This window comes from Gopherus flavomarginatus, chromosome 2, assembly GCF_025201925.1.
Source record: "Gopherus flavomarginatus isolate rGopFla2 chromosome 2, rGopFla2.mat.asm, whole genome shotgun sequence".
Lineage (NCBI taxonomy): Eukaryota > Metazoa > Chordata > Testudines > Testudinidae > Gopherus > Gopherus flavomarginatus.
The window spans coordinates 242,676,351-242,694,284 of record NC_066618.1 but is presented as its reverse complement, the minus strand read 5'-3'; the positions used below and the strand labels follow the sequence as shown (position 1 = coordinate 242,694,284).

At 41.1% G+C, this 17,934-nt stretch overlaps 1 protein-coding gene and 1 long non-coding RNA gene across 3 annotated transcripts in view; one reads left to right on the top strand and one right to left on the bottom strand.

Annotated features, from left to right (window-relative positions):
* TERF1 (telomeric repeat binding factor 1) overlaps positions 1 to 8,996 on the bottom strand; it is a 28,353-nt gene extending 19,357 nt beyond the window's left edge. For both annotated transcript variants that reach the window (XM_050941153.1, XM_050941152.1), the window contains exons 1-4: positions 8,639 to 8,996; positions 3,647 to 3,742; positions 975 to 1,105; positions 246 to 332 (exon numbers count right to left, since the gene is read on the bottom strand). In XM_050941153.1, the coding sequence (XP_050797110.1) occupies positions 246 to 332; positions 975 to 1,105; positions 3,647 to 3,742; positions 8,639 to 8,798 (474 nt within the window). In that variant the 5' untranslated portion in view covers positions 8,799 to 8,996. The remainder of the gene's footprint in view (positions 1 to 245; positions 333 to 974; positions 1,106 to 3,646; positions 3,743 to 8,638) is intronic.
* Positions 8,997 to 9,047: 51 nt separating this feature from the next.
* Positions 9,048 to 17,934, top strand: part of LOC127045431 (uncharacterized) — a 104,360-nt gene continuing 95,473 nt past the window's right edge. The window contains exon 1 of the long non-coding RNA XR_007772701.1: positions 9,048 to 9,516. This is a non-coding gene — a long non-coding RNA (uncharacterized LOC127045431). The remainder of the gene's footprint in view (positions 9,517 to 17,934) is intronic.

Here is a 17,934-nt window from a genome sequence, read left to right as displayed (position 1 = left end):
TTCCAGTTATGCTGGTGAAATCCTAATCTAGACAAAGCTGTATTGTCTACTCCTGGATAATTACTTTCAGCCTCCACTCTCATTGAGCCAGCTGTCAGAGTGAACATGGCAAACAACAAACCCCAAAACTAAACAGCCTGACTTTATTTCCCCCCCACTTATATTCTACACAAAGGTGAAAATATTTAACCCTGCCCGCCCCCCCCCAAAAAAAAATCAATACACCCGGAAGTTACCATTATTACCTTATTTGATTCAGATTCTGCAAATAGTCTTTCAAGGACTTCTGTAGCTTCCTTACAGTATCCTCTCTCTATGTGGACGGCTACAGCCTATAATGAGGGTAAATAAATTATATCTACAGGATATACTAAAATGCAATACCATTTAGGAAATCTGGAAGTATAAAACTTAAATTTCTGCAGCTTTACAAGGCACCAAATCTATAGTAAGATAGGTCTCCTACTTAAAACTTAAATTCAGATTTTAACTGAGTCCCCATAAGATATTATAGTAGGAGAAATTTGTTTACTATTTTAGAGCAAGTGAGTTCATTAAAAAGGGGTGCATATTTTGTTATTTTTCTGCATCTAGCTATGGTACAGTCTGGGTAAGTACTTTGCTGTAAGAAACAAACAAGAAGTACAAGATTCAAAGAATGATTGGACATTTATATGGATGGCAAGAACTATCCAGAAATAGTTAATACTAAAAAATGACCCCATGCCTAAGGACTTATTCACCCCCAACTGAGGTTGGCTTATGAACTTTTTGCAAGTGCAGATGATCCAACAACTTTCTAGTGTGGCATACCTCGCACCTTCCCCTGAAATTCTCAGTTATGGTTTCAACAGCAGTTACACTTTATATGCAAGTGGTATGAGGTGTAAGTTGAACTAGAACTCTGGCAGTTTTCTTTTGAGTATGTGAATTACTAGATTGACCTGCATAAATGTTTTGAACAATGCATATACCTGAATCAAAATTAAGCGATGAATATCTTCATGCAGGTTATCTCGTTTGTTTTGCTCTTCTTCAAGCAGTTTCCAAATTGACAGAGCAGATTCCAAAGGTGAAATTCTCTTATCGCTTTCAAAGTGATAACCTTAAGGAGAAAATGAAAAAAAGTTTAGAAGAAAGAGCTACCTCTGAAGTGGCAAAGAGTAATAGCATGACACCATTTTCCTAACAGCTGAAATTATCACATTAAATATATTTAATTTTATGTAATTTTTTTTTAAACTGTGCATAATGAGTATTAGTGTTTTAAAAAAATTCACATCTCTTCAAAATATTTTCAGTGTGTGGAGGATTTGCTGTCTCACATTTTCTTCAAATGTGCTCTACAGAGCTGAATTAGAGTCTTTTCAATGTTAGCAAAACACAATAGGAATTGAACTCCCTCCCACACACTGATGGCCACACTACTGCGCCTTTGTTTTTAAAGCAAGTTATACTTCTCAGTGCTGTGATTAGCTCAGTATTCTTGCTCGCAGGTATTAAGTTTAAATATGATTGCTTGTATGAACTGTATTTATTTTGGATATATTAGTTTACATATTCCTGGAATCTGGCTCAGTTTTTCCTCTTAATTTCAACTAATTAAATTCTGACTCGTCCTCTTCTGCATATACCACATACTACTCTGTATCTTCCTTAGTTTTGAAAGGGTTTTTTGCCCTATTTTTTAGTATCTTTCTTAACTATAGACAGATTATCATTCCTCCTGAAATAGACATTTTTAAGTCAGCCACACTTAATATCACTTGCAGCATAGCTGGAGACGCAAAGAAAACTGAAGTGCCCTCAACTTCAGAGAAGAGAGAAATATTTATATAAACATACATTTCCATCTCTTTCAATATTGTTGCTTCAGTTACTACTAAACTTACAACTTAGTTGCAAGTAGCGGCCTTTCAAAAGCTCCTGTTTTGACATTTATAAGAGTCTGGCCTATTTCTGGGCCACTGTCTACAGCACCTTCCTGCCAAAGGCAGCATTCTGTAGTGCTTAACAAAGGTGTCAGCTATAGACTAAGTGGCTGTTCTGCAAATTTCAGAAGTGGATCCACTAGCTCGTCCCATGCATGAGATTGTTAAAGATCTCATGGAGTGTGACTTGATCCTTTCAGGGATCCCTGTGGATGATTTGTAAGCTTCCACAATAAAGTCTAATCCAGTGGTTCTCAACCAGGGGTATGTGTACCGCTGGGGGTATGCAGAGGTCTTCCGGGGGTACATCAACTCATCTAGATATTTGCCTAGTTTTACAGCAGGCTACATAAAAAGCACTAGTGAAGTCAGTACAAACTAAAATTTCATAAAGACAATGACTTGTTTATACTGTTCTATACACTATATGCTGAAGTACAATATTTATATTACAAAATCAGTTGGAATTATATAGGAAAAATGAGAAAGTAAGCAATTTCAGTTATAGCATGCACTGACTTTGTAAGCAAGTAGTTTTTAAGGGAGGTGAAACTTAGGAGTATGCAAAACAAGTCAGACTTCTGAAAGGAATACAGTTGTCTGGAAAGTTTGAGAGACTCTGGTCTAATCAACCTAGCGATGGAGGACTTGGAAGCTCTGGACCCCTGGTATCTTGAGTGGAAGGACACAAACAAGGAGCACAAGCTTCTCATGGATTCTGTATGCTTGAGACAGATGTCAGAAGAACTCTGAAAATCTAAGTATGCCATGCCTTTTCAGATGCATGTTGTAGTTTTGGACAGAATGAAGGAAGGTTTATGGTGTCCTGACCACCACCCTGTCCTTTTGGAACATGCAGTAAGGCTCTTGTCTATACAAGGCTGACAGTGCTGATTTCTGGGATATGCACTGTGCTCTTGGCACACTTGTTGAATCTGCAGTGCTTGTGAGGACTAAAGGATCTGGAAGGCAGATAGGCATGCCTTTGCACACATTGTCGTGGGCTGACCACCATTGTAAGGAACCCATATTTGATTGAGGAAGTGGTCCACACCCTTACTATGAAGGCTTGAAGACTTCTCATGAGCGATTGTGCCCATGAAGCAATCCCTATGCATGACACCAGGAATCCTAGCATTTGGAAGCATAGCGAGATGATAGGTATTCTGTGGCTTTGCAACAAGAAAATGTAATACTGGAGAGAACTTATCCTGGCACGGATAAAGCTTTATGCCTGGAAGAGATTCAACATCCAAGATGTGGCCCTTTGTCCTCTTCACTGTGACGGAGCTCTGATCAAGATGCCATCCAGAAGGGTACACAGGTGAATCTCCTGCAACCCAAGTCTATTATCACTACCAACATTTCTGTAAAAACCGAAATCTGGGGGCCGAAGATAGTACTGAACACTCCCATTTGGCCTGATAACAGGACTTTTTTTTTTTTTTAATAATTGGAAAAACAGAACTAAATTTAAAAAAAAAAGTTGAACACTGTCTGAATGTAATCAGGTGAAAAATATATACCTAAGAAAAGCAATTTAATTATTCACAGTTACTAAGAAAAGTGGGGATTGGGGGACAAGGAAGGAAAGGAAGAACTGATCTGGTGCACCATGCCAAGCGAGTGGAGAAACGCATATCAGCTTCATCCAAATAACCTTTTAAAAAAATCAGAATTTCATTACAAATAAGAGTTAACTGAGAAATATATACCAAGTGTTTTTCCTTCTGAAATTCGTGTCAAAAACTGACACAGGTACACTGTTTTCCTCTGATGAGTAGCTATTTTGGACAGTCCATTAATAATAGCTGAAAAAGGAAAGAAAACTTAAATCAGTTTTGTTCCAGCAGTGCCACACTGTGGATAGAGGTAAAAGAGGCACAGAACTTGCCACACCTATCAGATTTAAAGTATTTTACTAGTCTAACCAATGTCAATGCTTTAAAAAAGTATTAGCAGTCATTTTCAAAAGTGCATTAGTAAATAACTTTCTTCTCCATGACAAAAAGGATGTAATCAAGTTCATATTTAAGACAGATTACTTGAGATTTACAGCAGCAACTAGAAGTGATGGAGCACACCAGAGGTTCATATTCTGTAAAATATTTAGCTAAATTCAGAATCGCAAAATACCACATGTAAATGAAAGCTTTTGTTTCACTCAAAATCTTAAGCGAGATAAATAAAATACAACTGGAGACTTCAAAAATATTTTTGGTAATATCCCAAAACCATGTGCTACCTCAGAAACAAGGAACAAAGGAAATATGATTACCCAGGAAAAAAAAGCATTGTAGCTGTTTGACTGACAAAGCAAGTGTGTTACCATAGCAACAGCAGCATCTCAAAGCACAAGCAAGGGAAATCCTCTTGCAACATTTCACAAGGAAAGGAGGGCATATATACATTACCATTATACCTATTAGGGTTAAAGAAGTTTTTGGAAAGAAGTAATTGAAGCACCATGGCTTATGACTATCAGTCTAAACAGATTCATTAGAATTAGAAATAAGACCAAATCAGGGTGAGTCAAGTAAATAGAAAGAGGAGACGTATAATATATTTCTTTGGGCTAAAAATACCAGATTCAGGAAGTGGATGGCACTGTAACATTGTTTAATATACACGTGCAGTTTAGTATTAAAAAATAAAAAAACAGCAAGGTAAAGTTACAGTGCATATAACCTCAATAAAGTTCATATTTATTTGTAAGGTGCAGAACAAACTGAATTAATGAACTCACAACACAAAGGGTAAGTAGTCAAATGAGAAAAGTAAATGGGAAGGGGTGGGGCAAGGTCAAGTAATTTGTCCAAGACCACACAAGCATCAGAGGCAGAGCCGGGATTGGAGAACAGCAATTCAGTAAAGCACTTAAGTATGTACTTTGTGCTAACTGGGGCTCGAATGTGGGAGCTCCTGACTCCCAAGCCCAGTGTTAACATCACTAGACCGCACTGTATGCGACAGTGGTCATTCTATTTTACTTAGATATATTTACATAAGCAAAAATCAAATTAATGTACTTGCTTACGGTAGTAAGTCATGGCCCATGGGGAAAGTTGGAACAGGTGTTACAAATTTAATAGCGTTTACAAATTAGTTTATTTTAAAGCCCTTGGTTTATTACCCAACACAGCTCTAAATACTGTATTGCTTTCCAGGCTTCCTTTACAATTCTACTGCAGTGTGGACACGGGGAGCAAGAACAGTGGGACTACTGTAACTCTAGACTTCAGCTAGAGAAATATAGTTTTGAATAGCAACATAGCTCCACAATTTATTCTTACTACTTCATTGGCCTTCCTCATCTCAGCCAAAACAGACTAGACAAACTAAAAAACTTTGTCTCAAATACAGATACTTTAAGTTTTACATTTGTAATGTAGAGACTTCGTAGATAATGATTTCCATAATACAAATAATGCATTCCTTAGCTACTGTATCCTGTAGATGGAGCCAGAGTTCAGAAGATTTTAAAGAAAATTGGAGTTAGATTTCAAATAACCGTAGTACAGGTAATGTGTAAGAATTGTATTTCTCTAGGTGTAGGAGGCATAATGGAAACTAAAAGTCGTTCACACTTGAATAGGTCCAGTGCAAAGACATTCCAGTTTCCTCAGCAGCTGTATTTTTTCCAGATCTTTGACATGAAACCTGTACTGTGCAGTTGTAAGAGTGTATTTTGACCTTAGCTTCAAGCAAAGTAGAGCTTGAATTCTATCCAGCTCTGGGGAGGGAGGCAAATATGTGGAAATTTTTCAAGGGAGTGGAGAAAGGAAGAGTTTTCTCAATCACAAGTCCTATTATTGATAGCTATGATCACTGCTTTACTGTGGTTTTTGCGTTCCTTCCCATCTCTCCCCTTCCTTCAAACTATGACAGAAAAAGCCTTTGTTCCTGTACATTAGCACTTTCCACTTACATGAAACTGAATGGAACTGCAGTTAGATCTGACATATTGTTTGGGTATAAAATTGATCAATGTACTTTAAAAAGAACAGAGAATTTCAGAAGTTGTTAAAAATGCTTTGTGACACTGGAATAATAAAAGTTCAATGCAAGATTTTCAGACAAATATTGCAGCAAGTTGGAAAAAACTGTTTATACCAAAACCAGAAATACAACATTTAGGTTGCTTAAACCAAGACTGGAGAACTTTGCTGGTCCATAGTTTCTCTTGAGAGACATGGCACAAATAGCACTGGTTCATAGATTCTGTAACCTGTCTTCCTGAATAGCATGGGCCATATAATTTCCTCAAATTAATTCTTGCTTGAAATACAAAACATCTTTTAGAAAAACATCCAATCTTAATGTAAAAGATTTCCACAACAGCCCTTGGTAAATTGTTCCAATGGTGAATTACCATCATACTTAAAAACTTGCAGATTTCTAGTCTGAGTTTGTCTAGCTTTAACTTCCACCTACTGAACCTTGTTATACTTTTGTCTTATAGACTGAAGAGCCTGCTACAATCAAATTTCCGTAGGTACTTATAAACCTATCAAGCTCCTCCGTTACCCTCTCTTTGATAAACTGAAGAGATTGAGCTCCTTGGGTCTTTCATGATAAGGTACGTTATCCAACCCTTTAATCATTCTAATGGCTCTTTGCTGAACTCTCTCCAATTTTTCAACATCTGTTTTGAATTGCTGACACCAGAACTGTATTCCAGTATCTGGCTTTGATCTGATCACCACAGATTAATACAACCTTCCTACTCAATAGTCCCTGTTTATATAACCAAGGATCACATTAGCCTTTTTAGCCCAGCATCTCACTAGAAACTCATGTTAAGTTGATTATGCACTATGACCCTTCCCCCGAGTTTCTCAGCAGATATCCTCAGATATAGGAGAAGCAGTTAGAGTGTTGTCCTTCTCAGATCTTGACTACACCAGACTGGTGAATTTCTCCGAGAACTGTTTGGCACTCCTAGAATGCTTGGGGGCTGGGAAGAAGATGGACCACAAAAAACAAACAAACAAAGCCCCTCCCCCCCGGTGCACATGTTTGCTAAATATCTAGTGCCCTTCATTTTCAGTTTTTATTTTATTTTTCCTGGGAATTTATCAGTGTTTATTACAACAACAAAAACAGGTGAAAATCACTGCAAAAAAACTATTCATAGTTTTTCTGGGTAAATATTATGGCTTATTTTGGTGGATGGAAAGATGGAAGGAAAAAGTATTCAGTAGATTAATGCTTTGAATTCTGTTCATCAGTGGTGGTTTGCTGCAAAACTAAAACAGAACTCAACACACAATTCCACCTCTGAGTTTAAGAAAACAACCTCTCTAATCCCCAAATAAAACTTTTCATGTGAATTAATGGTTTACTCTTGTAGGCTTACAACTATTAGCCTATAAATATTTACATTTAATAATTGGGCCACCACCATTTGTAGCACATACACACAACTTCATTCTTTTCTCCTGTTTGTTTTTTTAAAACTTTGGAATACTTCCTTGTGTTCTGCAACACATTCTGATACAGATAATCATTTTCTTCCCATCTTAGCGTGTAAAATCTTTAAACTGTTATCTGTTAATAGCTTGAAATGTGTCACTGGTGGGGGTCAGATTCATCAGTACATTCAGATGCTCACGCACTTCAGAGCTTGTGTGCCTGTTTAGTGTGTGCATCTTTTAGACTAAATACAGGGGTAGGCAACCTATGGCACACATGCCAACGGCAGCACGCCAGCTGATTTTCAGTGGCACTCACACTTCCTGGGTCCTGGCCACCAGTCCAAGGGCTTCTGCATTTTAATTTAATTTTAAATGAAGCTTCTTAAACATTTTAAAGTGGATGCAGTGGTTTGGAAATAAGTTGTTTCAAATGACTTAACCTTGAAAAACATAACCCCAAACAACTTTCCAATGTAGACATGCCCACAGATCTGATCCTTACAGTGAAGTACAAGTGTCTGTACCCTGAAACAAACGTCTGGGGAAAGCCCAAACTACTCTTCACAAGTGTGTCTCACTGTAAGCGCTACCTAAAGCTCGTCGGAGTTTTCCACGGGAAAACGAACTGTTCGGTGGGAAAAACCAAGATGACGTCTCCGAGCTGCCAACTGGGAAGGCTCTTGTCAACCTCACTCCTGCCTGAGGCAAGGTGGCGAACTTCACAAGCGCCTTTCAGAATGAGACGCACATTCCTGGCAGCCTTTTCCCGGCACCTTTTCACAGGTTTCACTTTGTGACCTGATCGGGGGAAGGAAAAACGTCCAATCATGAGGCCCTCCGGCGGCGGGGAGTGGGAATCTGCAGGGCGCAGCCAGCTCCAGCAAAGCGCTGCAGCGACACTGTGCGCAGGCTGGGCGGGGGCAGAGCGCCCCACTAGACAGCGAGCGGGGCCGTTAGTGGCACCGGGGGCTCGTCCCCTGAGACTGGGGAATCCTAAGGGGGGCGGCCCGCGAGCTGCACTGGGGCCAGGGTCAGAGCAGGGAGGGGCCACAGCTCCGTCGGCAAAAGGCATCGCGGGGCGGGGCTCTGTGTGGCCACGCTCGGGCGGGCGCCCGCGCGCAGGGAAGCCTCCCCACGGCAACACGAGACGCGGCCCACCAAGCGCGCTGCCCGCGCACCTGTAGCGGTTCTTGCAGCGGCCGCTACAGCTGTGACGACACCAAAAGCTCCAATCACGGAGCGGCCGCGACCCGCCTTCCCCAGCGCCGCCCCAAGCTCAGCCCTTCTCACCCTGCGCCGTGTCCCGGCTCCGCTCGAAGTCCCGCGTCCGCCCCTCCCGGAAGTGCCGGCACAGCGCGTAGCAGGTGAACTCCAGCATCCAGCCGGCGGCGACAGTCTCTGTCTCCGCAAACAGCCCAGGGGACACCGCGCCCTCCCCGCCTCCATCCATTTCCCCCCGAGACCACGCTCCCGCCTGCTCCTCCTCGGCCCCGCTTTGTATTTTCAAACCCGCGCGCAAATGACGTCAGGCCCCACGGCGCCAGTAACCGCAGTACGGGCGGAATGACGTCCACATTACGCGCGTGCTCCTCACTCAGGCTCCGCCTGTTCCGCCCTGCAAAGCCCGGCTTCTGTTTGCTTCAATTTAATTCCCGCAAACGCTGCCGTTCTAGCGCCTTCCCCGCGACAGGAAGTGACGTTAGCGGGGAGGTGCTAGAGCGGGAGCGTTTCGGACATTAAATTGAAGCAAGTTATGTGGGGACGCGGACAGGTTCACGGCCGCGTTCAGTCAATAAAACTGGTGAGCGGGACTTTGGCTGCGAGGTGCTGGGGGGACAGGGACGTCACGTCACGTCAGACAGACACACACCACGGCCTACTAGCCCCCGGCAGTGGCGGGTGCGCTGTGTGTCCCGGGGTTGGCGGAACTCTCCTTCCGTTTATGGTCCCTGCTGTCTTAGGAGAGCCCCGGGTGTCCCTCCATTTCTCACATTTCCATCTTCTTCCGTGCTGCCCTTCACCCCTGCCGCTCCCCTCACAACCTCCCTCTGGCGCCTCCACAGCCCCTACACGCCCACGCTTCTTGCATGAAGCCCTTCCTGGACACCAACCTGGCTGCATACAGGGCTGCAGGAGGGACAGTCTATCAGGAGCAGCAACTAGGCCAGGTCTGTGCTACAAACTTACATCAGTGTAACTACATCACTCAGGGCTGTGAGAAATTAAAAAAAATAGGAAACTACTTTTAAAATATGTTAAAATAATGTTATTTAGATAGCAAAGTGAATCACACAAAAGCTAGAAAACACCAAATTTACACTTGCCTGGACAACATCTTAATTCCGCTCCTTCTGTGTATGCATTGTGATATAGTCTTTAATTACATGATCACATAGCATTTTTTCACAGGATCTTTTCCTTATTCAGTGCACAGGATTAACCAATTGCTAGACGTTAAGGCCAGAAGGAACCATTATGATCGTCTTGTCTGACTTCCTGCACAATGACTGGTCACAGAACCACACAGCATATCATTTAAGATATCCAGCAGCCTTGATTTAAAGACTCTTGGGTGATGGAGAGTCCACCACACAGGGCCGGCTCCAGGGGTATTGCAGCCCAAAGCAACCAAAAAAAGAAAAAAAAGCCATGATTGTGATCAACGGCAATTCAGCGGGAGGTCCTTCGCTCCGCGTGGGAGTGAGGGACCCTCTGCCGAATTGCTGCTGAATACCTGAAAGCGCTGCCCCGCTCCAGAGTGGCCGCCCCAAGCACCTGCTTGATAAGCTGGTGCCTGGAGCCAGCCCTGCCACCACATAGCTAGATAAATGTTTCTAATGTTTAATTACCCTCCCTATTAAATATTTGCTCCTTACTTCTGGTCTGAATGTTCATAGTTTCAGTTTCTAACTATTGGAACTTGTTATGTATGCTTTCTTCTGGTAGATTAAAGAGCTCTCTACTATCAGAAATCTCTTCCCTATGTAGGTACTTGTAGGTGTGATTAAGTCATCTCTTAATCTTCTCTTGGAGAAACTAAATATATTGAGTTTCTTAAGTCTCTGAGTAAAAGGCAGGTTTTCCAGACCTCAAATAATTCTTGTAGCTCCTTTTTTAAAAACCTTTTTCCAGTGGGGACCATGGACGCACAAGTGAGCAAAATTAAGGTTGAATGGGCAATGGTATATCGAGCATTTTAACTTCTTGAGTGCTTGACTCTGCAACCTAAATAAGATTCTTGTAACATAGATTTATTTTGTTTTGTTTGTAATTGTGTATAACTTGAGGACATGCAATAAAAACGGAGTTTAAAATAAATGAAAACCTAGATATTTCACTCTGTGTTGTCTACCTACAGTGTCTTTGTTGGCATAGCTATGCCAGCAGAGCTCCCTATTGGAGACACCATGTAAACCAGCAGGAGTTCAGCTGGCATAGCTACACTACATTACAGCATTAGCTAAGGCGTGGGCTACATTGGGGGAGGGGGAGGGTTTTGAACTAAGATACATCGAAGTATCTTAGTTCGACTTACCTGGCCGTCCTTACGGCAGTGAGCTGAGATGACAGAAGCACTCTTCTGTTGGCATAGTTCTGTCTACACTAGGGGTTTTGCCAACATAGCTATGTTAGGTACAGGTGTGATTTTTTTCACACTTGGCCAACATAACTCCATTGGCAAACTTGGTAGTGTAGATGCCGTAGTGAATATTGTTAGTACTTGTTTGATTTGGTTTGCTTATAATTTTGTGGGATTTCTGAAGTTCATATATAGATTCACTCCTTTTTATACATTATTAAATATTAAATAATTTTAAAATGGAACATTAAACCTATATTTATTACAAAAAGAATATCGGTAGCATGATTCTCACTTAATGTGACGTAGCTGCAGAGACAAACATTAGGGGATTCAGTTTAACAAACTCTCTGAGGATCAGATGCACTGTTGTCAGCTGGAGAAAAAAAACTTTTGTAGTGATAATCAAGATAGCCCATTTAAAAGTTTAACAAGATACTTAACATGGGGGAAATAGAAAGTATAAATAGAAGTATCTTGTCAAACTATCTTAAATGGGCTATCTTGATTATCACTACAAAAGTTTTTTTTTCTCCTGCTGACAACAGTTCATCTTAATTAATTAGCCTATTAGAGTTAGTTGGGCAACTCCCACCTTTTCATGTTCTCTGTATATATATATATCTCCTCATTATATGTTCCATTCTATGCATCCGATGAAGTGGGCTGTAGCCCACGAAAGCTTGTGCTCGGATAAATTTGTTAGTCTCTAAGGTGCCACAAGTACTCCTGTTCTTTTTATAAATATACTCGTCTTTTTGTTGTATAACTCTAGAGAATTGATTAGTTGTTTGCTAACTTCTTTGTTACTTATATTTATTAAAATCTTATTTTTTATCCTGTTCAAAAACTAGAGCTGGCCCACTATTCATTTTTTTAATATTGAGTAACCCCATCCCCCCAAACAGTACATTTTCCCAATATTTCACAAGGTACAAAATCTGGAGCCGCATTAAGAGCCTGAGTAAACTGACCTTCCATAAGTGATCCCAGTGGGGACAGAGAGCTGGCAGAATCTTCCCCTCAAGGCAGGGAGAAACAGAGCAGCTGTTCTGTAGCTGTTGCCATGAGAAACATCTAAATTTGGAAGCTATGACTGAGTAGATTTTGATTACCTAGGTCATCATATACTGTGGGTATTATTAATAAAAGAAATTATTAATATTGGAGACCACCAGATAATAAAGGAATTTATTATTAAATTAGTAAGTCTGAAGTCCAAATGTGTAGGATGGTGTATAAACTTTTACCAACACAAATCCTGTTGGCTTTTTTAACCTTTCTTCATAGATCAGGTTTTCTAAACCTTTGATCATTTTTGTTGCTCTCCTCAGGACACTCTCCAATTTATGCACATTTTTCCTGAAGTGTGGTGCCCAGAATTGGACCCAGTACTCCAGCTGAGGCCTCATCATTGCTGATTAGAGTGGGACAATTATCTCCCATCTCTTTAATATGACAACCCATGAATACACCTCAGAATGATATGTCTTTTTCACAAGTGCATCACATTGTTGACATATTCAATTTGTGATCTACTATAACTCCCTCATCCTTTTCAGCAGTACTACCACCTAGCCAATTATTCCCCATTTTGTAGTTGTGTGATTGATTTTTCCTTCCCAGTGTAGTACTTTGTACTTGTCTTTACAGAACTTCATCTTGTCGATTTCAGACCAATTCTCTAATTTTTCAAGGTTATTTTGAATTCTAATCCTGTCCTCTAAAATGCTTGTAACCCCTCCCAGCTCAGTGTCATCCACACATTTTATAAGCATACTCTTCACTCTATTATCCAAGTCATTAATGAAAATATTGAACAGAATCAGACCCTGGACTAATCCCTGTGGTACCCTCCTAGATATACCCTCCCATTAGGATACTGAACTACTGATAACTACTATCTGAGTACGTTCTTTCAACCAATTGTGCACACTGCCTTATAGTAATTTCATTTATACCACATTTCATTGAGAATGTCACTTGGGACTGTGTCAAAAGCCTTACTAAAATGAAGATATACCATGTTTTCGGCTTCTTCCGATCCACTAGCTCAATAATTCTGTCAAAGAAGGAAATTAGGTTGGTTTAGCATTATTTGTTCTTGACAAATCCATGCTGGCTATTCCTTTTAACGCTATTATCCTCTCAGTGTTATAAACTGATTGTTCAATAATATAGTTCAGTATCTTTGCAGGTATCATAGTTAGGCTGACAGGTCTATAATTCCCTGGGTCCCTTTATAAAGACAGGTATTTTGTTTGCCTTCTCCAGTCCTCTGGCTCCTCTGGGATCACCTGTGCTCCATGAATTCTCAAATATAATTGCTAACAGTTCTGAGGTTACTTCAGCTAATAATTCCTTAAGTATCCTAGGATGAATTTCATCAGACCCTGCTGACTTGAATATAATTAATTCATCTAAATATTCTTTATGCTGTTCTTTCCCTATTTTGGCTTGCATTCCTTCTCCCTGGTCATTAGTATTGTGTTAAGTATCTTGTCACAATTAATTTTTTTAGTGAAGACAAGTGAAATAGGCATTAAACACTTCAGCCTTTTTGATATCATCAGTTATTAGCTCGCCTTCCCCACTATATAGAGGACCTGTACTTTCCTTCATCTTTCTCTTGCTCTCCAAGTATTTAAAGAACCTCTTCTTATTTCTCTTTATGTCCTTTGCTAGTTGTAACTCATTTTGTGCCTTAGCCTTTCTGATTTTGTCCCTATGTGCTTGTGCTGTTCCTTAACAATTCGTCTACGTTTCCACTTTTTGTAGGACTTCTTTTTGATTTTCAGGTAAGTAAAGAATTCCTGATGGAGCCATACTGGCTTCTTACTAGTCTTCCTAGCTCTGGGATAGTTTGCAGATGTGCTTTTAATATGCCAGCTCTTCTGAACTCCTTTATCTCTGACATTTTCTTCCAATGGGACCTTACCTACTATTGTCCGAGTTTGTTAAAGTCTGCTTTTTTTGAAGTTCTTTATCCTTATTCTGCTGCTCTCACTCCCTTCCTTTCCTTAGCACAGTGAAATCGACTATTTCATAGTCACTTTCACCCAAATTGCCTTCCTCCTTAAGATTTGCCACAAATTCCTCCCTGTTGGTCAGAAATAAGTCTAAAGTGGCTGTCCCCTGGGTTACTGCTTCCACTTATTGAAACAAAAAGTTGTCCACAGTACATTACAAGAACTTACTGTAAATTTAGTGTTTTTCCATACTATTTTTCCGACAGATGTCTGGGTAGCTAAAGTCTCTCATTATTACTAGGTCTTGTGTTTTTAATATTTCTGTTATTTGTTCTAGAAATGCCTCATCTACCTCCTCATCCTGATTTGGTGGTTTATATAGACTCTTACCATGACATCACCCCTATTTTTCCCCTTTTATTTTTATCAAGGACTTTTAACTGCTCTGCCTCTTACCTTCTTTTGTATCTCAGAACAAGTGTATACGTTCTTGATGTACAATACAACACATCCTCCCTTTTTTCTTGCCTGCTATACCTCTCTGTACTGATATTCCAGTCATGAGATTTACCAGGTCTCTGTGATGCCAGTTAAGTCATAATTCAGTTTATGTATGAATATGTCCAGGTCTTCTGGTTTATTTCCTATACTCCTTGCATTTGTGTATAGACATCTAAGATGTTGAGCAAGTTCCTGCACTGATTTCCCTCTTGTTGCTCCTATGCCCCTATTTTAATTTTCCATGCCCCGACCCCCAACATCTAGCCCTCTGTTACCTTTTTTATGCTTGCCTGTGGGCTTTTGTCACCTGTCCTTTTTGAAGCTAGGTTAAAGCCTATCACTAGGTTAGTGAGTTGGTGTGCAAAGATGCTCTTCTCCTTCTTGGTCAGATGGACCCCATCTCTTCCTAGCAGCCCTCCTTCCCAGAACAGCTTCCTCTGGTTGAGGAAGCTGAAGCCTTCCTATCAATACCATCTGCGCAGCCATGCATTTATATCTAGAATGGGTGTCCCCCTGCCTGTACTCTTACCTTCAACCAGGCGGATAGTGGAGAACACCACCTGTGCCCACCACTCCTTTACTCTTGCTCCCAGAGCTTTGTATTCAGTGCTGATCTGCTCAGGGTCATACTTGGCAGTACCATTAGTGGCCACATGGATGAGCAGCATAGGGCAGTGGTCAGAAGGACAGATGAGCGTTGCCAACTTTTCAGTAAAGTCTCAGATACAGGTCCAGGCAGGCAGCACACCTTCTGGAACGTCAGTTCAGGTCAGCAGATGGATGTCTTGGCCCCCCTCAAAAGGGAGTCCCTGATCACTAACACTCTATGTATCCTCGTCTTGTGATAGCTTTATTCCTATAGTCTATTGCACCCTCTAATTCAACATGCTGGGTCTTCAATGCACAGATGCACGTTTGTCAGAACAAACAAATGTTGCTGTTTGGGTAATTTTAGTTATTTCCATTACATACGATGCCTGTTGGCTAACTGTCAGCATAAACACAACATGCTGTATGAACAATCAGCTTTGAATATACCAAGTAAAAAGGAGGGGTTGATAGGACACAGTGTGCTTTAGTTAATAAGGCAGATAATTAGTAGTCAGAAAACCTGGGTTCTAGCCCTGCCCTTGACACTTACCTGCTGTGACTGTAGAAAACTTTTCTGCACCTCATCGTCCCTATCACTAGTGGGGATAATGATGCTTACCATTATTATTATTAATATTCATTATTATTATATTTTCCCATCTATATCCTATTTTGGGATAGAAGAAGGCTCAAATCCTCATTCGGGGTCAAATCCTGAGGTCTTTATTCAATTTTTGATCAGCTTCTAATTCACTCTTTTAAATTCAATGGTGGTTTGCCTGAAAAAAGTTTAAGTGGAAATTGAATAAGGACCTTAGTATTGGGCCCATACGGTACATTCAGGCTGCTTCTAATGACAACAACCTTCCTTATGGTTCGTTGCCTTTTTACTGTTTTTCTCCAATGTTGACCTTTAGGTAGTGCTTCAGCTTTGCTTGTTGAGTTGACTAGAGGATGATCTCTTTACCCAGAACCTCTAGCCTCAATGCTGTTTGAGTTTGGTCCCTGCATATTGCTCCCTTCTTGAACTTCTGCGGCTGCTTCCACCTTTACAGTCCATAGGAGATATTGTTTATCTAATTCAAATCCCATGTACATTTCAGATATGATGCTTCTCATGACGTAGCCTGGTCTAGTGCCTCTCTGCTTTCCAACATTGAATCCCCTTTGACTTCATGTTCAATTGCAGATCAATTGCACTGACACCAGGTCAATAGTGAAATTTTCTGTACTTATCATTTATTAGCAACATCAAGTCAATTACTATCAAATGCTGTGTGGGATGCAACAAGTATAATCAGTTTGTGATGGGATGTTACATGGGGTGGGATCTGAGTTACTACAGAGAATTCTTTCCTTGGTGTCTGGCTGGTTTGTCTTGTCCACATGCTCAGGGTTTAGCTGATCGCCATATTTGGGATTGGGAAGGAATTTTCCTCCAGGACAGATTGGCAGAAGTCCTGGGTTTTTTTTTTTTGTCTTCCTCTGCAGCATGGGGCACGGGTCACTTGCTGGAAGATTCTCTGCACTTTGACGTCTTTAAACCATGATTTGAGGACTTCAATGGCTCAGACACAGGTTTGATACAGGAGTGAGTGGGTGAGATTCTGTTGCCTGAATTGTGCAGGAGGTCAGACTAGATTATCATAATGGTTCCTTCTGACCTTAAAGTCTATGATTCTATGATTTTGCATATGCTGCTGCATCAGCCCACAGCTTATTTTTGGATCCTAGAGACTATTCTGAAGTCAGTGGAAATTTCACTCATAAAGCAATGGGCACGAAAGAAGGAGCTGCTACACTTTGTTGGCAGGAGGCGGGGGAAGACCAGGACATAAATGTCTTCTATGCCTGGTGCATGGGCTAAGAGATACTTTGAAACACTTGGGACTACTAAGAGTAATCACTAGATTTGATTATTTAATACAAACCAAAATCTTCTTTCTCTGTGTGCATTGTGTCGCACAGAAGGCAGGGTAGGTAAATTGGAGGAGCACTAAGAGGGGTGGAGCAGGGCTCCCTCTGGGGCCAGGAGAGAAAGGGAGGGTTGTTTATTGAAAATAAAAGAAGAGGAGAAAAAAACTTACTCATCTATGTGACGTTATTGATATAAACTGGGACCATATAGAACATGATTTGCAACCAAGGTCCTGTAGTGGTACCAAATCCTATGTAAAGGGGGTCATATAAGGTGTCTAAGACCAAGTTATGGGTTACTGGTTATGATTATGCTGTCTGTATGTCTGTATCATTATGTTGGGGGGTGCAGGGCTCCAGGTAACTGGCAATATGGCATGGGGTTAAAAGTTTACATTCTCAGGCCTGCCATCGCCCTCGAATTGCCCCTTAGATTAATCAATATGTTCCTTTAAAGCTAGCATGAGTACATGTAATCATTTATCATTTTCTTGTGTTCTTTTGTTTATGGTACAAGATGTAATCGATCGGGGTGGGGGGGGTCAGTAGTATGGGTTAAGGATATAGTTAATTAAAAGATCTGGTAGTTAATGAATTGTAAATGATGAATTGTAGCACCTGTGAACATCTTTGTAAACAAGTAAGGTATATAAGACATGGCAACGGATAGTGATTCGTGCATGATCTGAGATTTTATATCTCCTTGCACTTTATTTGACTCAAATAAAGATACTTGCTTCTCCACTCCGGTGTGGTCATTGGGGATACGCACACCGGGCAAATGAACCCCAACTGTTGCCCCCCTGCAACAGCTTTGGTGACCACGGCAGGACGTCAGAGGCTGAAAATTAGCCTTGCCCGGACCCTCTCCGGTGGCCGATGGATTGAGACAATCGCTGATGCCCAGCGCACACTGGTGCTTTCACCTGGGGCCTCAGCGAAGTCTGGTACGGTCGACGCCGGGAGGCACAACGGTGCAACGCCCCAGAAGGTGGATAAGCTTTGGTCCTGGGCAACGGTGAGGAACC